The sequence below is a fragment of the Pezoporus wallicus genome, unplaced genomic scaffold (genome assembly GCF_028554395.1).
Source record: "Pezoporus wallicus isolate ANWC-B61680 ecotype Strahan unplaced genomic scaffold, APGP_CSIRO_Pwel_v1 contig_5709, whole genome shotgun sequence".
NCBI classification, from domain to species: Eukaryota; Metazoa; Chordata; class Aves; order Psittaciformes; family Psittacidae; genus Pezoporus; species Pezoporus wallicus.
Window position 1 is genome coordinate 461187 of NW_026635251.1, and position 25602 is coordinate 486788.

Sequence of the window (25602 nt, forward strand, 5' to 3'; positions counted from 1 at the left end):
AGCACCTAAATGCAGATGCCTGAATATGACATCAGTTATGATTTACAATTCCTAAATTACCTACAGTTTCAAGTTTGCCAGTATTTTCAGAAGGCTTTGACAAATGTAACTGGTAGCTTAGATGTCCCAGTGTGGATCGATACCTTTTTTGTCCTTCAGAGCTTTGTTTTTAAATGCCCAGCCACTCCAACCCATTACTTCCTTCTTTGTGTACTCTACCATTCAGTTTCCCCTTTTCATTGTTAAATCAGTATCAACAAAAAAGTAACAACCATCTCTAGCCAAGGTCTACAATACTCTTGTTGCCCTCACAAATATTAAAGCAGATTTCAGATCTGATCAAGTAATAGGTGAAATTTTAACTTCCAGAATTCAGCTTCACAGGATTCACCACCTATATTAAACTCCCAATTTAATACTCAAATTTAACCCTCAAATCTCCTTCTTAATCTTGACTAAATATGCATAACGGTCATATTTTACTACCTTACTTTTCACCTTTACCATTAAGTTAACAAGCACTAAGTACTAGGCCAAATCCCAGCCAGAGGATCTCCAGCCCTAAAATAGCCTAGCAATCACTGAACACAGTAATTCATTGTGACTATAAAGGGACCTGAAATTGGCAAATTTGGTTGAATCATCTCCTGCATGCTTTAAACTTCTCACAGAAATGAATCGACTTGTTTGTCATAAAATAACATGCCCAAAGGATTTCAGGTGGCTTGTGCATGTCCTCATTTAACACTAAGACATATGTTTCCAGACACTGAGTACTTCATCATGTTCTTGGCACACCATCCCAGAAAGAGGGAGGTCATTGTTCTTCTTTGGTACATTATTCACAGGACTGATTATTTCTCTGATGATTTCTGAAAGGCTTCTGCAGCTGAGAACACGCTAACAATCATTTTGGGTGGTAAGCAAATAAATAGGGATGGAAAACATGATGATGTACGAGTATGTACATATGTAATTCACCACGTCTCTTGTGTAAAGAGTCATCCTTTGCGAGACTGAATGACCAGGCTTTCACAATTATGCTTGGAAAAAAGCAGTAGGCAAGCCACCCAGTTTTACTGTATTCCCATATTCCACCTCAAGCCTTATACTTAAGACACTTTGTAAGCACAGCAGCATGTACTGTATCTTTGGTTTAAATCCTCTGGCATGTGACATTTTGCTCCTTTACTTCTACTCCACCCTCGTGAGGCCCCATCTGGCGTACTGTGTCCAGCTCTGGGGCCCTCAACACAAGAGGGACATGGAACTGTTGGACTGAGTCCAGAGAAGGGCCATGAAGATGCTCTGTAGGCTGGACCACCTCTTCTATGAAAACAGGCTGAGAGAGCTGGGCTTGTTCAATCTGGAGAAAAGGCTATGGGGAGACCTTACAGCGGCTTCCAGTATCTAAAGGGGGCCTAGAAGAAAGCTAGAGAAAGACTTCTTACAAGGGCACGAAGTGATAGAACAAGGTAGAATGGACTTAAGCTTAAAGAGGGGAGATTTATACTGGATGTAATGAGGAACTTTACTGTGAGAGTGACAGTGGCACAGGTTGCCCAGGGAAGTTGTGGATGCCTCATCCCTGGAAGTGTACAAGATCAGGCCAGGCAGGGCTTTGAGCAGCTTGATCTAGTGGAAGGTGTCCTTGCCCATGGCAGAGGAGTTGAAACTAAATGATCTTCCAACCCAAACCATTCCATGATTCATCACATTCTGCTACTTTCTTCAAGTGTGATCCCCCCTTTTTTTGACTAGACGGCTCCTTTCTTAACTTAAAGAAATTCTGAAACCCTTTCTGTCATCTCCTAAGACACAAAGTATAATACTTAGAGATAACACCTACAACTGTCCAGTGCCCCAGCAAAGTGCAGGTGCCATGCATTTCCACTGTGTGCCAAGTAGACACCAGATTTAGCATCTCCCAGCCCATACGCACTAATTCTCGTGCTGATGTAAAATACTGTCATTATGGCTGGTACATCCTATGAAACAAAGGTATCACAGTGCACATGTACAGCCAGTTGTACCTTATTTCCAACCAGACTGCTTCCACAGAGATATATATAACAGCAATTGCAGTAAATTTCCTTTTCTTGCACTTAAAGAGTAAGTGTTTAATTTTTCACCCAGGTTCAAAGAGGCTTAAGGCTCCTGTGTTTTTAACCATATCTGGGTCATCACAAATGAACAGTCTACAAGTACAGTTCAGGCTTTTTTTTGAAGGGGAAACAAACAAAAACCAACCAACCTCTCTCCCCTCACCCCCTTCAAATTCAAAACTTCAAAGTATTTCTTTTCAAGACTGAGAAGATGCAATAGCACTCAGCATCAGAAAAAAAAAAAAAAAAAAAAGAGTAAGCCTACCAAAAAATTTTAGCAGAGAACAGAAGATGGCAACACAATTACTTCTTTTCAGGAAGTTGCACCAGCAGTCAAAAACTAACAAACAGTATCTCTGATACTTCACTTTTTTATATATTTATATAAACCCCCAGCTTATTTCTATATAGCAGTGTTAGTCACCTGCACCTACTACTGACTAAAGGGTGTTCAAAACCAGGAAGAAGCCTTCTGACCTTTCCTGGGCAATTTGGTTTGTTTGTAAAAGTTGTTTGTTTAGAAGCATTAGAAACACTGAGTCACTGCAGACTCCAGCCAATGAAGAAGTACTGTTACTTACACCACCTCTCAAAACAATACTAGTTACCAATATATATGCAAGTAAATACTATTTAATTTTTTAAGCTTTTAACCCATAGTCATTTCCTCTTAAAGATAGCAGTATAAAAAATTAATAATGTACATTTACATTAAGCCCATTTGAAAGCTTCACAAATATTTATTTGTGCATTAATGTTTAAGCCCCACTATTGTGAACATCATGTAAATTGTCTAGAGAAAGACCACATTAATATAGGCTTTTCACAATCTATATTTAAAAAGCCTTAATACTTTTATAAAGACAAAAAGACTTCATACTGAAGTTAATATAAGCTTTGTAGTATTACATTAGCAAAGAATATAAATAATGAAATTATTTATTTGCAAAACTTCTGCAAGAGCAATACACTTCTGTTTTCTTTTAAAATTTTGAGAATTATCTTCAACTAATCACAACCAGACATGGAAAGAGACCTGGCCACAAGTTCATATTTAAGCGTTTGGGTTGACTATCTAGGAAAAAAACTGACATTAACCAAAAAAGAAAAAAGAAAGAAAGAAAGACTTTGTCCCAAAAGTCTGGACACATAGAAAGACTATTGTCACCTCATTCCCTTCTTAAAAGTGACAGCAAGGTTAGCCAAATAGTCCTGCATCTATGTGTCAACTACAGTTTAATCAAAGATAACATACTACCGGCATATTTCTCTGTTTCACATCACTGTACAGGGTTCTGTGTTTCACTTTCTAACCGTTTTACAGCAGTAAAGTACAAAGTAAGTGAGGTATGAGACACAAATATGACATTCTTTACAGTTTCATTATGGTTTTACCCATTATTCATCTTACAACACAAGAGACTATTTAGCATGCAGCACGTTAATCACTGAACAAGAGACAGATGACACGAAAGTACCTGTACTGAAACTCTGTAAACTAAATTAACCTACGAAATACTATTTCTGCAAGAATATTAAGTCACAGAATAATAATAAAGAAAAAAACAAAACACCCCCAAAAAAAAAAACAAAACCAAACCAACAGAAAACCACCACACCAAAACTAAAAAATTCAGCCAGAGTTTAGGGTAAAACATAGTACTTGGTGCTTCAGAACCAACTGAAGTCTTTCTTTAAACTTACGCTAAGTGTAAATAGTCCCAGTATTACACTTCTTTTTTTTAAGGTAAATGCCCATCATGTATAATGCAGTGGTCATCATACAAATAACAAAAAAACCCAACAACAAAAAAAAACAAAACCAACCAGACACCAACCCCAAACCCCACAAATCAGCCCACACCACCCCTAACAAATCTGAACAACACTTGATTTCCTAAATAAGAACAGCAAAACGCTATTTACAGGCACCTGCAGGCAATACCTTCCTAACATACTGAGGGAGAAATTTTGCCTCCAGACAAATTTCTTGCAATAGAGGAAGTACAAGATACCCCCCAAAACTTCTGAGTAATTTCAGTTTTGGATTAAGCCATCTAAATTAAAACAGCTAATAAAATAGATTTAATTTTGCTACGAGTGCACTTCACATTACCCATTTCAGTCCCCTTCTCTAAATCAGGCATGTCTCCTTCAAGCAAGACCACTTTCAAACTCATTTCCAATAGCTGTAGCTGTTGTTGCAGTGGGAGAACCCAGCAGGGCTGCATGTTCCACACCATTACCATTCTTTTCATCTCTACAATTAAGATGAAGATTTGGTATTTCAAGGTACTTTTTTCAGACAGGATATGTAAATGACACTGATGTTTATCGCTTTTTTTTTTCTCTCTTCTCAGTAAGATGGATTTCAGAAAAAAAGCACTCAAAAGGTCAATTTGATACTCTGCCATTAAAGACACACCAGCGCACAAGTAACAGGTAGATGCAAAGTAGTGTTTTCCCCAAGTCATAAAAGAACACTATCTACTGAAAGGCAATTTAAGGGAAGGAAGAAAGGAAAGGTAAGAGACAAAGGAAAGAAACTGGTAAGATGTTTAAAAAATAAAAATTGACTCAATCAGCTGAGCAGCTACAAGACTGATAGAGCTGGGTAAGAACACACTACTTAGTGCTGCCTTTAGCACTTCAGACTTTTATTCTTCCTCATGAAATACCCTGCATTGCTCCACAAGTTAAGAGTCCCTTCACTTTTAAACTCATTGTATTAGATGATCACATTCTGGGTCTGGATCCTGCACAGTATCTCTTCTTCAGTCCTCAAGCTCTTGCCCAGATAACACAAATGAAGTTAAGAGCAGTAAACTTAAGTAATTGCTCATAAATTGTCCTCTCATTTTTATACATTTCCAGTGTTTGAGCTAAAGTCCAACAAGAAGAATTAAAATTTATTATTTGCTAGCATGATATTTCAACATTAGGGACACAGCAGTTTCCAGTTTCAACTCTTTTCAACTTCAGAAACAATAGCACTCACTATGAACACATTTCATGAGTGCCTGTAGGCACTAGCGAACCTTTTGCCACTTTCAACTTGCTGTTTTGCAGCAAAGTCCTCTGTTTTTAGCATTTAATTCAACTTTTTCCATGTTTCTTTCATTTGAAATAGTCTTAATAGCGGATCTGTGACCTAAATCCCTCTAAAATTCCAGACTAAACGTGTCTGCCAAGTTGAACATGAATCAGCCATATGCCCTTCCAGCAATGGGAGCAAACCAAGGTGACATCTGCACAAATGCAGCCAGAAGGCAGAGGGAAGCAGTTAGAACCCGCTAGTAATTGTGAGACGGCATCTGGAAAATGAAGTTTTGGGCTCCACAGTACAAGATACACTAGAACGAATCTAGAGAAGGGTCAGTATAATAGTTTAGAGATCTAGAAAAGGTGATGCAAAAGTAATGGCTGCAGGAGATGGGTAAAAGGAGGAAAGTGAGCTACTTGCTGTCTTTAAGGACATAAGGAGCGATTACAGAGAAGACTGAATCAGACTTTAGAGATGCACAGTGAAAGGACAAGAAGCAATGGTCACACACTGCAGCAAGTGAAAAAAAAAAAAAAATCAAGCTGTACATAAAGGAAAACATTTTCCTCCACAGAAGCAGTTTAGACTGGTGCAGGGGACCCAGACAGCCTGTGGAATTGCATCCTTGGACATATTCAAAATTCAGCTGAACTAGGTCCAACATATCTAACTCTTCAGCTGTCCTTGGTTTGAACAGGGGTTGGACTAGATGAATACCTCCAGAGATCCCTTCTAACCCCAAATTATTCTCCAATTAATCAGTATTTGTTGATACCACTTGTTCTGCGCTAAGCAGCAGACAGTCCTCAAAAAGGGAAAATTTCCTGCCAGGCCTTCTCAGTCAATTTTGTATTACAGAATTCTTTCCCTGTGATACACTTGATAAGAAAGGATGCATAGCTGTGCTCTCAAAATGAGCCTTCTGCCACTACCTTATCCTCTTTGTTACCAACAAGCCTCTTCCACAGTTACGTCCACACTAACAACCATTTCCAAGCCCAGTAAGCACTCCATTCATGTCCATTCAGGTTTCTTTCCACCGTACATATTTCTTTCAATTACACATGCTACACTGAAAAAGAAGGGATGGAGGATAAATTGTAAAATATAAGCCGGACACACCACACTTCAGAAAGTTTTAGTTATCCTAAGGTATGTTTTTCTTCTCTTTTGAGCAATTGTTTTGTGCTCTCAGGGATGTTCTTCTGTGTATTAGCATTGAAAAAATTAACTGGCACTTTCCTGAATTCAGCATCCAACTGGAGAGAAGAATAATGATTAGTGCACAGATGGTGATGCTTCTAAGCAATATTACACACAAATGCAGTGTCACTTACTAATGAAAAACAAACGTCTGCTCCTGAACATCTCTCCATCTCAGCTATTTTGTCACATCTCCTGAAAAACAAGGAGCTTTGTTGGCAGGAGTAGCAGTATCCTTCATCTTTTCTGTTACATCTAATGAGCTACAGAGATGACTTGAAAAGTTTAGCTGCTTAAGACAAACAGTAGGCTACATGCTCTTTGCACGTCTGAAGCTTGGAGCAACATCTCTGTCCTAAACTGGCAAAACCTGATGACTATAAGCAGATAAAGATCTATTTAGTTAGCTGAATACTCTGACCATATCTAACAGTGTCAAAACCCTGAGCTTCACCCTGGTGTAACACTGCAAGGTGAAACCGCCCTAATACCAATTTCTTTCTACAGTTCCCAATATGGTAATGACTGTTCAGAAAGACCATCTTCATCAAGAGTTGTCAGGAAAGCCTAACCCCACTATACTCAAAGAACGTTCCCCTTGGAATGCAAAGGCCTACACAGAAGCCCCCCAAACAGGAATGTATCCAAACATTCAGAAACTCTTCAAACTCCTCAAAAATATTTAGCACTCGGAGAAGCAAAAAGCCTTCCTGCCTCTGGGGTTGAGTGATGCAACAAAACATCTGCTGTATTAACCATCACTGAGATTGGGAACATTTACTTCAAGTCAAGACTACATTTTTAGTTGCACTACAGGGAGAAATCAGGAACTCAGCATTGTAACAGGCTGGAAAAAAACAAATCCACTTGGCTAGATGGTCCCACACTGCAGGGCTTCTGTTACTTTTGATGAGACAAAGAACAGACTAACAACTCAGGAACTGCCTGCTCAGGATCCAGGTTGCACAGGGGAAAGAGCTCAAGTCTGAGACAGGCAGTGTCCCATCTCCTTGGAAAATGTCTCGAGAACACCAACAGTGCTGTGAGACCCACCGTCAGGAATTAGGGCCTCCTCAGGCTAAGCCAGGCCTGTCCCAGTTGAGTTGGTACAGGCAGCTTCCTGCTTCATGAGGATGCCTGGAGGGAGGTTTTGGCTACTGCCTCACTCATTCTGCAGCTTGCTTTCTCAAAGGGTTTGCAGACCACGTAAACAGGCAACAGAGAAATGTACATTAAACAACACAAGAACCAATCTACAATATGATCTGCTCTCTGCATAACGGGGCCATAGTCCCAAGCCCAGCTTGGGACACCTCACACTAGACCATGTTGCCCAAGGCCCTGTCCAACCTGGCCTTGAACACTGCCAGGGATGGAGCATTTACCACTTCTTTGGGCAACCCATTCCAGTGCCTCACCACCCTCACAGTAAAGAACTTCCTCTTTATATCCAATCTAAATTTCCTGTTTAAGTTTTAACCCGTTACCCCTTGTCCTGTCACTACAGTCCCTAATGAAGAGTCCCTCTCCAGCATCCCTATACGTCCCCTTCAGATACTGGAAGGCTGCTATGAGGTCTCCACGCAGCCTTCTCTTCTCCAGGCTGAACAGCCCCAACTTCCTCAGCCTGTCTTCATACAGGAGGTGCTCCAGTCCCCTGATCATCCTCGTGGCCCTCCTCTGGACTTGTTCCAACAGTTCCATGTCCTTTTTATGTTGAGGACACCAGAAGTGCACACAGTACTCCAAGTGAGGTCTCACGAGAGCAGAGGGGCAGGACCACCTCCTTCGACCTGCTGGTCATGCTCCTTTTGATGCAGCTCAGGATACATTTGGTTTCTGGGCTGCAAAGGTATTCTTCTAACTCAAAATGGTATTAATATCTCCAAGCTAAAATTTCTGGATCTTCCCTTTTCTACCTGAAAAAATTTTAGAGTTCGATTCAACCCTTGCAAACCAGCCTATCTAAAAAAGTTACAGTACTCCTCTTTACTTCACAAAGCTTGAAGTTCTGCTAATTTTATGGTAAGCTTGACTTTTAAAACTGTATTTGTACATCTCAAATATAAAGAAACCAGAGGGCTTTAATTCTTTTAATAAGGGCTCATGTAACAGCAGATTGCACTTTGTTTCTGTTATTATACCAGTGTTTTGACTTTCATCAGTCTCCATGCCAGTAAAATGACACAATAAAAGAATTCAGACTCTATCAAGGTTTACCGTACTCTTTTCAAACAGACGAGCAAGTGTGATTCTAAAGCCACAAAAGAACATTTGTAGCAAAGTTTTTACCACTGCCAAATACTATGCTAATAGCAAAGCTTTCCACAGGAGATTCATGGGCTGCCATGTTGAGAAGATGATTAAGATATGCATCAGACCTATGAAGAACGGAACAGGAAGTAGAGGAATGGAAAAACCAGCAACCTTTCCAGCGTAAGTCAGGCTGCTGCCTCAGAGCGGAACTCCTTACAGTCATTCACTTTAAGAGCTGAGCAGTAGAATCTCACTTTAATTTAGCACAATGCTATAAATCTCACCAAAAAGCTATTCCACTGATCTCCTAAACTGCCTTCCAAAGAGCTTTTCAGAAGGAGACATAATTCTTTAAATAAAATACATTTATTTAAATGCCAGGATTTTTATTATGCCAAAATAATTTACACCTATACATTTACACTTACACAAAGGCATAGCTGACCAGAACTTGGCAAATATTTATCTTCCCCACATATTTATCACCATTCACTTGGATATACAAAACAGAAAGAAAACTGCCTCAGAGACAAAATGGTGCTAACGTAGTTTTTAAAAGTGTTGTTTGCTGTTTGTTTGTTGATTTTATAAAGTGTGTGGGTATATAGATATGGAGTATTTTAATTCCTCTTTATTTAAATGGACATCTAGCAAAAGACAGCTCCACCTGTTTACATGCAAAAACACACTGTTTTGGGAAATGTATCTAGCTGAAAGGGTTAAGGGAAAACTTAGCAGTAACTACTATGTTACTGACATGGTTTCAGTGCGTTTATATCATCCTGTAAAGAAGGGGCTCAATATCAGCACATTCACAGTAAGAAATACCAAACAAATACTACCCAAAAGTCAATACTGGCAGCATTACTAAACTCCACAGGAAATTACATCTTCAAAACCCATATACTCAGTTATGTATTTATGGATGGAACAGATTAAACAGTAAGCAAACCGGATGTAGCATGCATAAAGCCTTTATGCTGGCTGGAATTCTGCACAGTGCTCTGCCTGCCTTCTGCAGGACTGACCTCAGAAAATCAAATATGCTACACTGCTAAACAGCTCAGGTTTTGTTCTGTAAGGAAAGGGCAAAGTAGCTCTGTAGTTTTGTGTTCTAGTCGGTTTTACGGACTGTCATTTCGCGCTTTGTGTCCTTCTGTGATGTGGTTTCCCAAGACTTGCAATTCTTATTTAAAAAAGAAACAGGATTTTAGAATACTAGCAATGGACACCTCTGGACAGCTTAGTAGCCTGTGTGACTCACTGAAGTCTGTAACAACAACACTGTTTTGCTCACAAAAAGAAATGACAGATAAAATACACACTTTCCGAAGACATAAATGGAAGAAGGAGAAGTAAAAAAGTCAAATCTTCCTTGAAGATGGCACAAGACCACTTAATGGCCCACCTGAAAACCTAAGTAGGAGATAGTGACAGAAAAAGGAGGGCATCCTGCTGTATTTACAAATGCGATAGAGACGATCTTAAATTTGAAACTGGGCTTGGTCCAAGAATTGATTCACCAAAACTTCCAGCCAAGCATTGCCAGCTTATCTTCAACCACCTTCCAGTCAACTGGACTTTTCAACTGGACTTTCAGATATCCCTAGCACTTTCCTTGATACAACTAACAAAATGGATATGCAAATCAAAAACACCTGAAAGCAGCATTCCAATCTACTCATCTTAGAAAGTGTGTCCAGAACTGCTGATTTCCTTCATTTCCCTTTCTCCTCCTTCCTCAGAACTCCTTTCCTGTCTCCTCTCCTGCTGATTTCAGCAGAACACGGAGCTCCCAGTGGCCTGCAGACATTTGGGGGTGTTTGGGGAGAAGACATGCGTCCTCTTCTACAGTTCTCTTACTCTTCTTCCCTCTCAGGATGATGAGGACACATTCAGAAGACATCAGAAAGCAAAAGCTTGATCTGTGGGGCCTCCCATAACTGTCAGAGTTTCTGCCACACAGCCAGGCAGAGAAAGAGTAAAGCTGCGTGTCAGGCACATGGCTCGCAGGGAAAATGTGGGCAAGCACACGCACACCTCAGAGTAATGAGCAGCCTTTCACAGCCCAGAAAATATTTTCCTTGCACCAGAAATACAGAAACAGGATGGGATCAAGTTTCTTATTGCTGCACAGGGGTCCCATGCTGCCAGTGTCACACATGATGCAGTTTTTCAGGCAGGTGGCCACTGCAGGAGGGCTCAGCTACACCAAATGGAATTCAAAGCTTTGCTTTCAAATGTAATTCACTCTTTATTTCCAGGAGGAAAAAGGCAAAAAAGTAGTAGTAAGGAAAATACTCTTACCATCTGACACAGCTGGTCTTAGTAAAGAGAGTAAGAGGCAACTTTCATGCTAGAAAAACTCTCTGACATTTAATATTACGGCCATAAAAAACTCAGAAAATACCCTAGGTGTTGGGAAAACCAGTGTGCAATCAGCCAAGGTCTTCCGATACACTCAAACCTAAGCACAGAGCAGAACAAAAGCATTTCCCTTCTCTCCAGCCAGTGTTGCCTCATATCACAGCTACAGTGGAAGGAGCCTTTCAGCTAAACACAGCAATCAGGACCAGAACAGGCTACTAGAATTTTTCCTTCCCAGCAAAAGCAGCAATTGATAAGCAGCACAATTTCCAGCTTCCCTACAGAGAGCTAAGATGTTCTATAGCAGGATGAACAAGGAATGAATGCTGTAAAGATGCAGATCTGTTCTAGAAAGTCATTAAGAAACACATGTCATTGGACAATGCGATACCTGGGTGTGGGCTTCAGGTTTTCTGCATTTATGCTCAGTAAGAAGTTTTTATTTTGGTGACTGTAGTGCCCTCCTTTCCTTGATTCTAATTTTTCCCAGTTTATCATTTATAAGACTGCTTTGAATTTTGTTTCACCCTTTGAAGTTCAAATACAAAGTTAACAACTGAATATGATTCACGTGCAAGATAAATACACAATTCACAAAATAAATAACCAAGTTCCATAAACATCAGCAAATTACAGCTACACTCCAACAGAAAAAGAACTCAGAAATCTGTTTTACCATCGGCTCTTAAATGTTTCTACGTAGCACTATATTGGGCGCATGTATGTCAGACATTTAGGCTGACATCAGTAAGCATCAGTTTATTGCAGCTTTCACTGGATACCATCAGTAGAGGATACAGAAGGGTGGCTGATCTAATCATTCACACAAAGCAGCAAAGGTTGTAGACAGAACAAAGCTAAATTTCAAAATCATTTGATTAATCAAAATAAAAAGTCATTTTTAAGGCATATGTACTAGAAAAACTGGGGGCTTCTTTATGTTATTATGCTGAATACTCACACACAATACCAGTGAAAGCTTAAACAAGATTTTATTATCCTGTTAAAAGATACCTCCTTCAGACAAATTTGTAATAACCTTCTCACAGCTGCTCCTTTTCCACTTCTTTAAAGCATTTTACAGCATTACTGTTGCAGTAATCTAGTATTTCTGATTAATAATCTACTAAATGCATGCTCTAGCTATTTGTAAAGACCTTACAATACAGGAAACATTCTAGTTAAGAGTTCATGAGTTGGCTGAACATCTAATTTTTCTACAATATCTTGGCAGTTTACTCTGGAGTTCCAGATAAAAGCGTATTACTTTTATCCCATGAGGACCTTTCCTAATGAAAAGTTCGGCATAAAATAATCTTAGAGTGCATAAAATGCAAAAAATTATTACAGCATAGAGCAATACTAGTTTTTATAAGCCTAAGATAACAATTCCTACATTTCACTATGTATGGTATACAGTGGGAATGAGGCTCTGCAAAAAAACTACTGAAAGTCATTAGGGCATAATCTGTATCTCTGATACGCTTAAGAATTCAGGTTTAAAGAGTGCCCAGACGTGGTTTTTGGCTTAAACTCTCTTGAGCCAGGCAGCCTTACTTCACATAAACCTCACAACCTGTGTAATGTAACCACTACCTGTATAATGTAATCATATGCCAGATCTGCACAACTTCCATCAGATCAGCTGCCATTTACAATGCCTGCTTTCAGGACAAAAATCCTGCTGACGTTTCAAGAATACCCGGACTCTTGTGCTTACAATAAAGATAAGCACCACTGGTTACCATTTGCATACCTTTAAATCCCTCCTTCATAGAACTCCATTGCTTCACCACTGCTTTCAATCTGTTTAAGGTTGTGGTATTTAAAATAAAATAACTGCCTCTCACTTACATACCAGAAAGACCCTATAACAGCCAGGATGCTCACCTGAAATCTGTTGACAAAGATGGGGATGACCCAAGGATGGGGTGAGTTTTCCCCAAGAGGGTGAAGTGCAAGAAAAGTTGCTGGCATAATCTTTCACACTGCCGCTTTGCAGGGAAGGATATGTCACACTACTCACCCATGCTCATTTTAATAGGTAAATTTTCTCTGCTCGCAGCCTCCACAAGGTGTCTCCTAGCCTCCATCACAGCTTCCTTTTGTTTGAGATTCATGAAGGACTCCCAGAGAGCTTTAGCAGCTGGATCACTATAAGAAAATGACAGGGTTACACTAAACATTGCTTGAATAATGGAGTAAGCTTAAGACAACATTTATATTTTAAGATGAGTGCTCCTACTTAGTAACTCCTCTGAGGTGGGCAGGATACAAGCAAAAATTGTGATATAAAAGCTTGCTTTTCTTAGCGAAATACTTGCTACAGTTTCAAAGAATAAAATCTAGGATTTTTTGCTACCAATTAGAAAGCATTAGAATTCACATATAATAAAGCAGCGTATCAGCCTGAAAGTAACCACTACTGTTCAAACACTGGAATATCTGAAACAGTCCAAACTTCTTCTGTTACCAAAAGCTATGGAAAGGATGGGCTATAACTTCCCCATGAAAATTTAAATCCCCAGACCAATACTACTATCCAGTTGAGAGTGCCCCATAGGATACAGACTTGGGGGTATTGGTTAAGGAGAAGCTCAACATGACCTAGCAATGTGTGTTTGCTGCCCAAAGAGACAACCGTATGCTGGGCTGCATCAAAAGGAGTGTGGCCAGCACACTGAGGGAAGTGATTTTCCCCCTCTGCTCCTTTCTCTTGAGACCCCACCTGGAGGACTTCATCCAGCTCTGAGGGCACTAAAACAAAAGGAACATGGAGCTGTTGGAGTGAGTCCAGAGGAGAGCCATGAGGATGATCAGAGGCTGCAGCATCTCTTCTATGAAGACAGGCTGAGAGAGTTGGGGCTGTTCAGCCTGGAGAAGAGAAGGCTCTGGGGAGACCTTAGAGCAGTACCTAAAGGGGGCTTACAACAAAGCCAGAGAGCAATTTTTTATAAGCGCAGATAGGGATAGGACAAGGGAGAGGGTAGGTTCAGATTAGATACTGTGAGGGTGGTGAGACACTGAACAGGTTGCCCAGAGAAGTTGTGCAATACTTTGAGGGACAGTGCATCAAGGCCAGGTTGAACGCGACTTTGAGCAACCTGGTCTAGTGGAAGGTGCCCCTGCCCATGGCAGGGTGGTGAAGGGGGCTCGAAACCAGATGATCTTTAACATCCCTCCCAACCCAAACCATTTTGTGGCTGTGATTCCAACGCCGAAGACTGTTGATATGATTTGATGAACTACCATCACTTTGGGCTTCAAGGATTCTCCTTATATGAAAAGAATAATCCACTGCAGAATATAACTGTCCTTATAGTTTCCGTATTTACAGATTCTGTTTTTATTGTTGCTGTTGCTAAGCTTAAATCAGGAATTTGTGTGGCTCATCTGCAGTCAGCTCCCCGCCAGTCTTCTCTCTCCTCCAGGACACTGCATTTGTTACTGCTGACAATGCATTCTGTGTTTGAGAAAAGTGGGGTAGAAGTGGGGAAGGGAGAAAAATTCTCGCCTGGGGCTAAAGCCACACATTGGGATTAATTGTGTTGGGCTTTGGGTTTGGCTGATTTTTTTTTTCCTTTACTTTTCCTTTCTTAAAGAAAAACCTTCCCTTTATTTTTTCCTCAGGGGACACTTAACTCCTAAATACATTTTTATGTCATTTACAACATGCTTATAAACATGCCAAAACAAGCTTTGTTTCACAGAAAATAAAAAAGCCCAACAATACATTTGATACCTGTTACAGAGCAGCTGTGCTTATGCTCTACGGCAACAGGAGGGCTGTATTTAGCAATCTGTGCTATCTCCCAAACCAGGTAAGAGGATGGACAAGCTCCACTGCTGTCATCCCAGGAACCACATCCTGTGTGTCAAGGCTTGTGTGGGTGGAAGGACTGTGGGAAGAAGGTTGAATTACTCTTCTTCTGAACTCACCACAGACAAATAGGAAGAGCAAATTTCATCCTATTGCCATGCGTTAGGAGAGGAAACAATCAGCTGACCTGACACAATCTTTCCATTTCTCTTTTACATAGTGCAACTCAATCAGTGACAGAGGCAGAAGGCAGAGCATCCCTAAGCAGACAGGGCATCTACAGCAGCTCCCTCTACACCATCACAAAGAGTGATCTGAGCACTGGTGCTGTGAGCTGTTCACACGCAGCAGCTCCAAGGGGATCCCTCACAAGAAAAAGCACACCTATTTATATTGTGCAATAATGCAAGAAATAAGAAAGAGATTTCCAAAGTAACTAGATGGTTCAACATAATCCTCCTTAAGTAATGGAACCCTGGATAAGCTATTTTTACAGGCTATCTACTCAATTATTATGATTCCATCCTACCCACCCGGCATCACTTTTAAATGCAGCCTATTGATCCTGCTCACACCACATTCACAGGGAATGTCTCAATGACATTTACAATCACGCCCAAAGTGTGGATTGCAAGATGCCACTGCTCTGCCTGCTGACTAATCCCTTCCTGAACATGCAGTTTCAAATACAAATCTATAGAGATCAGCAATCAAGCCTAAACTGGCAGGAAGCTGGTTTTAAAAAGACTTTTTTACTTCTATTTCAAAGAAAAATGCCTGTTTCTAAGATTTTAACCTGTTCTTCATTTTCCCTGTGTTCTTCCATCACTAAATTCATTCAGAGAGTCTCACACAAACACAGGCATCAAGAGCTAACACTGTAAAGCAATGAAAAACAAACAACATAAGGAAGCTAAAATAAATCTCCCAAATCTTGCACAGGTTTGTGTAGTCTCACCTTTGTTACTCCTATACTTCATAAAGATATTTAGCAAATAGCAAAGCATGGAAAATTCATCCCAAAAGCATCTACAGACCTCAGTAAAAGTCAGAATGTACACGATAAGGTTGCACCATTTTTCTAACTGTTGTCCTTGCTTGCTGCTCTCCCTTTCCACACCATGTGTTGACCACCTCCGTCAATTTAGGCTGCAAAGTCTTTGAAAGCAACATACACTGTATTTATATAATCACTACTGCAAGTCCCTGTTTCAGCCCCCTCTTTACTTGCTACTAATTTAAACCAAAACCATCAAAAATAAGACTAATTAAAAAACCAAACAGAAAAGTAAGAATAAGTCACACTAATGCAAGAAAAAATAAACCCAAAAACATGGCAGGGGGGAGGTTTGTTTTTTTGGCTTGTAAACTCTTTTTTCCTCCTTTTGCCACAGTAGGTTTTCTTTAATCTCAAGGACCTAAATTTGCACTACCCCAGAGCACTACTTCAACACACCAAAAATAGTAAGAAGCAAACCAACTGTGGTACAGCCTAAAAGTAGATGGGGGTCAACCACACTCCTGTATGCTTGGATCTCTGTAACCCAAGGAGTTTCTGAAGACATTTTTTTCTTCCCATTGCTTTGCAGAATAGTCAGCGCTTTAGGTAACGTACATAGAGCAGTATCTAAACAGGATGAGTTCAATATATATTAATAGCTCACATACATAGCCAACTGACTAGGTCAACCCACAGAAAGCAACATTTCCTATGCTCAGCTCTTTTTTTATATAATAGGGGAAAAGCAACAAAAGTACTTGCATGTTTTCTGCTGAAAACACTTTTCCCACTCCCTCTCTATTACACTTGCAGAGAACGGCTTTTGCTTTGAACAACTGCCCATTCTTTAACTTCATCAATGACAAGTCAGGAATGGCTGCTGGAAATAAGTCAATGGGACACAGTACAGGGCTCTGGTGCTACCTCTTGCCTGACCTGAGAAGTTACCACAGTATTTTCCTTTCAGAGATTCCTAACGCTTGGAAAAAAAAATTATCTTATCTTCCCCTTTTGGTGAGACATTTGTCTGTGACTGCCTTCCAGCTCTTGTCATGGTGCCTTTCCCCTCCTCTTTTTCCCATCTGCAGTTCCTCTGCTTTGGTCTAAATGCCCTAATCCGATGACGCTGGTGCTGTAATCAGTGATTCGTATGGGATCCTGTACCCCAATTCACATTTCTCCTTCTTCTTGCATTCCTTGCCTTCCCAAGGATTGTTTATTGATTTTACACATTATCTAGTGAACCACTGCACTCTGAAAGTAGTTCTATGAATCTAAGGACATTTAAAAAAATTCAATTACGCATTACATGACCTTTAAAGATATTGCTGGAATCATGTTATTCTGCAAGAAAAAAAAATAATTCTTTACAGTTACACTACAATAAAATCAGGAGCTTTAAAACACCCTTCAAAACAAATGTCACAACAATAGGTAAATATTACAGTGCACATGTCTCTGCATATCTATTGCAAAATGTTTTGCAGGGCACAGCAAGCCTGACAAAGAGAAAAGAACACTTTGAATCAACCACCCATCTCAGAAACAGAATAAAAACAAGCGTAACAGTTATCTGGTAGACAAATTAGAAGTTTATTAAACAAAAACATTATGTTATGTCCAGAGATAAAGCTTTGAAAAGCCCTGTTAGATACAGCTATTTGATATACATAAGGCACGGTTTTTGACAGACATCTGATAATTGCAAATTTTTTCCCTTTCCTTCACACATTAATGTTACATGTTTTTTTTAAATGAGCCATTCTTTGTTCCAAAACCAGTTAGAATTCAACTGCATATACTTTGGACTTTAAAATAACAATGAAGAGTTTATACAAGAAGAGGAGAAAATTTAGACACTTAAAAGATGCAGCTTCCCTACTTCTGGTATTTGCATTCCAGTTTTCAAAGCTGAATCGTGAAGACATAGGGGAAAATGACCAAATCATCAGGCCTATAATCCATATAAATCCTAAAATGAGACATCAGATGGCAAAAGTGCCAGGAAAGAGATGCTGATGAGAAGCAGGTCAGAAAGAGTGGGATGCTCTGTGCTGACCAAAGACAGCTGTAGGCAGTTCAAGGCAGCTCTGATTTGCAGCGTCCAAAGGCTTGTTTTAATTAAAGACAGAAGAGCGGAAAATAAAAATCAAGACTAGAACAAGCTAGCTGTGAAGTGGCTAACGAGCTGGCTTCCCAAATTTACAATGCCCAAAGGAAAGACTGCTCAATGAAATCTGATGTTCACTGGTAGCAAGATGCCAGGGCAAAAAACCCAAAGCCTTAAGCAGAAATAAGGGTGCAGTCTGGTAAGCAGCTCTTTTGGTGGTGTGCTAGCTTCAGCAACACTCACTGTGGGGGAGCTTGCTCTAACTCCCATGGCACCCCTTTCAGCTATGGAAACATGCTCCGTGTGGGACTATGCATTGAGTCAGGCAGGAAAAAAGTTGGCAATTCTTAAACACAGCTCAGACCCTTAAACTAATTTGCTTGATATAGACATCTACAGGTTGATAATCAAATGCCTAATCTTGCATCAACAAGAACAAACTCTCAGAGTAGATGCAAACCTAAACGCAAACACAGAAACCTGGAGACACTTATTACCCCTTGGGGGGGGATGACCAATTTACAACATCACAATTTTAGACTTGGCTAAAATGATACACCTCTTGCTTCACACCACCAGTACAGAAAGATATTTGCTTCCCTTATTGCTCCAGATCTTGTCTAGTACTGTTAAATTACTAAAATCTGGTTTTCCAAGTCACTAATGCAAGAGCAAAAGTTCAAGAAGCAATAAGCCCATAGTCGAAAATACATCTACTCAACAACTAAATGTTCCTTCCCCATTTACAATTACATTTTCAGATCTACCAACCAGCCGTTCTTAACGTCCTTCATATTTATAATATTAGTTTGGCAATGTATTTCTTCAATCAGCATGTATAATTAAGCAAATGAAAATAAGTCAAACACGCTTGTCCAAGCAATATAGCATAATTACCAAAATTATGCCACAAAATCAGCCACATCTGTAGTCTCTGGCAAGTAAATTATTTTAATGTGATCTAATTTCCAGTCAAGGAGGATAGAATTGACATGTACATTCTCTGTTACTGGATTTTTGCCCAGACTGCTTTTTCTTTCAGTTACATGCAACCCTTGCTGTGTCCCCAGGCTTACTGAAAAACAGAGTCTCTCCCATTATTTTTCAAAGGCCAAATTGGAAAGTCAGTATCTACACTCAGATTCTTTCCCTAGACCTTCTATAGCTCTAATCAAGAAAGAAAAAGATGACTTTGTACAGTTGCGCTTTGCTTTTAAACTGCTTGGGGTCAGGTGAAAGCACATCCTAGATCAGAAACAGCAAATAACCAGGTGGAGGACATCATACAAGCAACATGTTAAGGAAGGAAAAGTAAGCAAATGTGGTTATTCGTACATCTGGCAAAGGACATGGGATTTCAAAGAGCAACTCACTGACATAAGCTCTGAAAAAGTGACAGAAAACAACAGCGAGTGGGTTTCAAAAATTAACCAGCTGAAATGACAGCATTTCAGCATAATGAAGTAGTAGTGTTTGTACTTTTATAGAGTTAAAAAAAAAAAAAGAAGGAAAATTGTGATAGTCCCAACATAAGACATATATCAGCAAAACTTTCACCCCATGTCTATACAGCTTTACAGCTAAACTGTGCCTGTATATTTTCACAAGAGGGAGGGAGGAGGGGAAAAATTCAGTAAAGATTAAATTACAGTTTATTAATACCACAAAGCTGCCCAAAACTGAGCAACTGCTAAAAATAAGTAAGTGTGCTGCCAACATATCCTTTGCAATAACACACATTTGTTTAAAGACAACTCAACATCCACACTAAGTGGACAGCACTTAAAAAACAACACTAGGATTCTTAGAAGAACATTACTACGAAGGACAAGTCCATTGCTGGCAATATGTCATTGGAATAGTGATAAACCAAAGAGAAGCACAAGCCTGCGATAAGACACAACAATTTGGCTACAAGCCTGGAGCAAGGGGCACGTATCAAGAGACGTCCTTTCCCCTGCACCAATTGCCCTGCTGTTTCGGAGACAGTGGAGGCTGCACCAAAGCTACGCCAGCTATACTGCACACTCCTGGGAACACGTGCCAGCTGGATAACCCGGGGGGTGAACAGCAACAGCCAAGACTCTGACTGCACCCCACTCCATGCACAACACCCCCAACTGGGTAGAAGCAACAGCTCCCCTGCACAGCCTCTGCTTTTTGCTGCAGGGATGCTGTGGAGAATGCTGTATGGATAAGAAGAGCTGACCTCTGCACTGCTGCACTGCCTGGACACAGCTGGCCTTAGAGAAAAGAGCTGTTCTTCATTTCAGTCTTCAGAGAGGAACCAAATGGCTCCAATTTATCAAAAATCTTCTATACAGAAACAGCTATCACTATTTCCAGAACTTCAGTCTCCAATATTGCTGCATATTTGTGCACATCCCCAGCACATGCACTTGATGGGCCAGCCAACGTATGTTCAACTGAAGATGCACCAATACTTCTTCAAAGGAAAAAAAAAAACACACCAAAACCCCAAAATGCTTGTTTTCAGATAAATGTAAATTGCACATCCCCAGATGGGACTAACACTTCTTATTTCTAAAAGTAAAATGATAACCTTTTGAAGTTTTAAAATGTCTCTTAGCAGCAGACTGTAATTCTGCTGTTGGACATTTTATGTGGTGGGCAAATTTGCTCAGCCTAATTAAATGTGCCTCATAGCAGATACTTGAACTACTTTCCTGCCCATCCTAACCTTAGGGGGAAAAAAAAAAAAAGGGCAAACAGAAAGCTGATGTCACCTTGGCACTGTAGATCCAGAAAACTGCAGGAGAATCAGATATACCATCCTCACCGTAGATGAGTAAAAATACTACAGCAGTTCATCTTATTGTCACATCCTCACTTAGATATGTGTTAAAACCCCAACACATGGAGGGGATGTTAATATTAGAACATGTAAATGGTACTTTTTAAAAAAACAAAGAACCCAAAAAAAAGTCTGAGACCCACATTAAAGAACATAAATGTGTTCCTGAACAATTTAACGGTTATTTCCCAGTTTCACTGCAAGCCCTCAAGCCACTCAGTGGGTGTAATCTGCTCTAGACTCAACTTTGGCTGTGTACTTTGGCACAAAGTCAAAACACAGAGGTTATTGTTTGATTTATATGCCAAGAGCCTCTTAGATAAAGGGCTAATGGCAGGCTGATAGCTTCAGCCTTTGCATGTGGTGTTTATACAGACCCTTCTTTCCTCTCCCTCCTTTCTGTGTATACTCCAGGAAGGCTGTGTCACATCAAGATCAAGTTAATTAATTAACTATACTAGCATCATTTGATTGATAAAACGAACGATTCACTAAGCTCATGGGGAGTGCTGTTAAAACACCAACTTTTCTGATTCAACAAGGCACAGAGTTTTGAGATTTGCTTTTTTTTTTTTTACACTGCAAACAGCAATTTTAAAGCAATAATCACACTACAAGAGCTGATGGAAGAAACTATGAGGAATTAATCCGTCAAGTAAGTGACTGAAATGTTCATAAGATATTTCAGTACTTCATGAGATACTTGAGCAAAAAATAAATCAAATCCTGCAACAGGGAGGGTCACATCAGAGAATTTTCTACATTGTTAGTTCTGTAAACTACTGAAATTTCCCCAAAAGAAAACCAGAGGCTAGTTCTAGAGTCTATGTGATATACTTTGCTATTTACTACTTCCAAACTAGGAGTATTTTCTAGTATATAAATGCTTCGTACTGTTTAAAATACTCCTATATTGGAATAAAGTCTTACATGACAAACTCATTTATTAGATGTTTGCATTAGATGTTTGCAAATTTTATTATCAAATTATACAATTAAATTGATTCTCTGCAAGACACAAGCAGCACAAATTTTAATTGGAAAAATCTCATTCTAAAGATACAGAAAATAAAATCATTAAAACTAGACTAGATTCTTAACAGCTTTTTGCCACCAATTTATTTTAAAACACTTAAACAGCAGACAGATAAAGCAGAAGCTGTCAAGCATTTTAAAATCAGATCTGAGGTAATATTCAATGTGTTGCAAATCAGCTTGCAGCCAGCAAAGCTAAAGCATATGAGCAAAAACAGGAGCTGATGATCAGCCGCAAAGTTTTACAATAGATTCTTCTCTGGACTTCATGAAATATTTGTAAGTAATCAGTGTTAGGAGTATCACATTTTTATCAGGAGTTTATTGGTCAGTCCACTGTATATTGCTCAATATAGAGGTATAAATACTGCAAATGTATATTATTAATTGGACTAATATAATAGACCTGTTCATAAAAAGACATCATGCGTCATGATTATGGAAAAAATTCCGTAATATTTTGCCTCCTCTCCCATATTCACCTTAGCATGGATTCTCCTGCACCAGTAATACTGATTTATCATGCAGGATCACTTTGCAAGCCAAACTGGGAAGCAGAGAACTTGTTTTGCCTAGTCCTTAGCAGCCAGCAGGAACTGCCAGGCAGCTCCACAGGACAGAGCCCAAGTTTTCCTTCATTACCAGTTTCACATACAGCTGACTCAACATAGCCATAAACCAAACAGGCAGAACACAGTGGCTGCTCTTTGAAAGGTCCAGCTCACAAGCAAAGGGTATGCATCAGGAGAAACTTGGTTAAAACACAGCAATAACAGAGGGAACAATTATTATATGCAAGTTATTATATTCAAGCTATATATATTTAGCTTCATAAAGGCATACCTACAGGTATCAATGCTTCAGAGCAATGCTGTATACCTGATCAAATTAAATTTTGCAATCATTTTCATATGCAGGGTGATAAAACAGGCTGTTAGTTACCATTAGGAGAGAAAAAAATTATTCAACAGATAGGACCAATGACTAAGACCAACAGGAATAGGAAAGCATTCTTTGAATTTATTACTGAGCATCATGCGAGTGGAAGTCTTGGTTCATCTTACAATGAAGCACATGAAGTATGGGAAAAGTTTTTCATGGACATATAAGCAAAAGTCTAAAAAAAATACCGAGAATACACAAAATCACAAGCTCATTTCAGACAGACAAGAACTGTGACAAAATTATCCCAAAACAGCTTTTAAACCAACATAATTTTAAGTTTCAAAACCACTATGTTTTATATAAACTATTGTGTTCCAATAAAACCATGACCACTATACTCTAAACCAGGAAGAAATATGCTCCCTGTTATCAGTAGAGCATGGGAGAACTTAAAAACAAACAATTCAGAAGGTTCTTATAAACAAATCCAACACAGCAACCCCAAACTGCCCCACAACTGCTGTTTACCTATAGCTCTTTGCTTGGGGCTGAATTCCTTTTCCCTCCTTCACAGATAACGCACCGTAAATCAGACTCTTAAAATCTGACATATTTTTGGTCCACGGGTGAACTGAATTACAGTAAAATTTACGAATTAATTAGCAAAAGGTTGGCAAGGATTCAGCTCACATCAGGAATTGATTTAAAAGAGGGAAAAAAATCCTCCAAAGAAAAGTGAATGGCAACACAGCATTCAATGTTTTGCCTTTTTTTTTTTTAATAAAAAATAAAGAGAAACTCGTCTTTCCTAGCTCATTCATACATCTACTTTACAGATGGTCATCCTTACAAAATCAAAAATGTACAAAAGTCTAATGACTGTGGTCAACCACCATCTGAAGCAGGTTCGTCACTTGCCAAACCCACCGTCTTTAGTTTTATCAAACATTTCCTCAGTACAAGCATCATGTAAACTTGCAAGGACAAGCATCCTAACCACAGTCCTGTTTCAAGCTGATCTAAACATAGATGTATTTATACATACATATGCTGTGATACACACGCAAGAAGGTTTTTGGCCTCAGAAAGCCAAAAACTTTAACATCTACACTTCAGCATCCATGACACAGAACAACTTTCCTTGCTAATAATCACATACATGAGACAATGCAGCTGCTCATGGAATGATGTTAGTGAAAAGTAATGCAACTCCACTCATTGCTGCTTCCAGAATCAAAGAGTAATAGTGTAAACCAATGACACCAGTATGCATTAAACCAAAATACAAAAACAACTCAAGATAGCAGAAAAATAATCTGTGGATTGTATTTTACCATAACAAAAATTGGCACAAATGCACACATGCACACGCAGATTATCTGAAAAGAAAAACTAATTTATAAATACTCTTACTCTATACCAGTAATAGGAATTTCTGTATCAGCTTAATATTAGAATAGTTGCTTAGTGAAAAAATTCTTAAAAAGAGCTTTTTGCAATAGAATTTACTATATATATATATATATTTGAACTGGTACTGTCACATTCAAAAATCTTTCAGAGAAAGAGCATTTCTACATTGTTTCATCCGATTACAGACCGTCAACACAGCATTTTCCTGTATTAAAAGCAAAACTATACAGTCCAATGAATAACCTGGGGAGCTACAAGTTCTCATCACCTTTGTGTTCTGCTTATTTTAGCTATTCCCAAGATCATTAATATCCACTTGAACCTGTAAACTTCAAGGTCAACCAAAGGTGAAACATACGGAAGCAATATAATATGGGAGTACTCAACTGCATTATATGCTGTGAAACATGAAGGCGGTTTCCTTAAACTACACTCTTTTTTTTTTAATTCTTTCTTAGTAATAGAAGAGATAAGAAGATAAACTCCATATTGAACCAAAACTTAATTTGGAGGATTTACAGAATGACTAGTAATTCCTTTTATAGAGTAATCTTAAATTTACTAACTATGGCTTTGTAGAAAACACTACCTAATCAGAACAAAATTAGTAGAAAAATATTCATCAAACATTCCACAGATGGTGTAAATATATAACAAAAAAATTGTAATATTGTATAAATACCTTACTGCTGCCACAAGCGGCATAAACCCCATAACCTAAGTCTTCATTGTTTGCTGTTGTTAACCTACAGCAGAGGTGTGTTACATTACATGTATAAGTTGCTGATCAGCAGCACTGAGAGCACATGAAAGCCTTACAAATACCTCAGGATCAAGAAGGGTCTGCTTGGGACCAAACATCAACCAAAATCTCTGCAACTCCTGGCCTTACATCTCACATGGTTATCCCTCTGCAGATGACCCATGCCAACACTATCAAAGCTCTACGTGCAAATAAACCAGGTTTTATTTTGTATTTGTGACATCAGAGGTAAAATACATATATCTAAATTGTTGTCCCCTACATGTGCTGTGGCATCCAAATGCAGTACATCAAAATCTGTAAAATAAACTAAGCAAGCAGAAGAGGCTGACATTGCAGGGAGAAAGTCCTTGGATCAGGACTCTCCATCTTCTCCAAACCACCCTGTGAAAAAGAGAACTGGTGCTTAATTCCCTAACACCTTGTCTGCAAAATACAAAATTATTAGAACTCTGAATGCACTACTGACCAATATACCAAAGTTCCTCTAAACAAGTAAGGCTGCTCCTGCTGAACTACTGGAAGAAGCAACACCACAAGCATGAATGGCAAAGGACCAGGCTCTCCCTAAATACTTTACTGAAGCCAGCTCTATCCACAGTCTACAAAACAGACTACCAGTGATGTTTCACACCATTAGATGACTACTGTGCAGACTGCAACATGTTTTCTTCTGTAATGACAGGAGATGTTACCCTGAGGCAAGTCTCATGGAAACAAAGGCACATACAGGAAAGTAAGGGGTGTAGGAAAAGGAATCCACACAGAACTGTTGTTTCACACCAGG

General features: G+C 39.3%; 1 protein-coding gene across 1 annotated transcript in view; it reads right to left on the reverse strand.

The window, feature by feature from the left end:
* SCFD2 (sec1 family domain containing 2) overlaps positions 1-25602 on the reverse strand; it is a 190446-nt gene that overhangs the window by 143557 nt on the left and 21287 nt on the right. The window contains exon 3 of the mRNA XM_057413807.1: positions 13001-13128. Within this exon, the coding sequence (XP_057269790.1) occupies positions 13001-13128 (128 nt within the window). The remainder of the gene's footprint in view (positions 1-13000; positions 13129-25602) is intronic.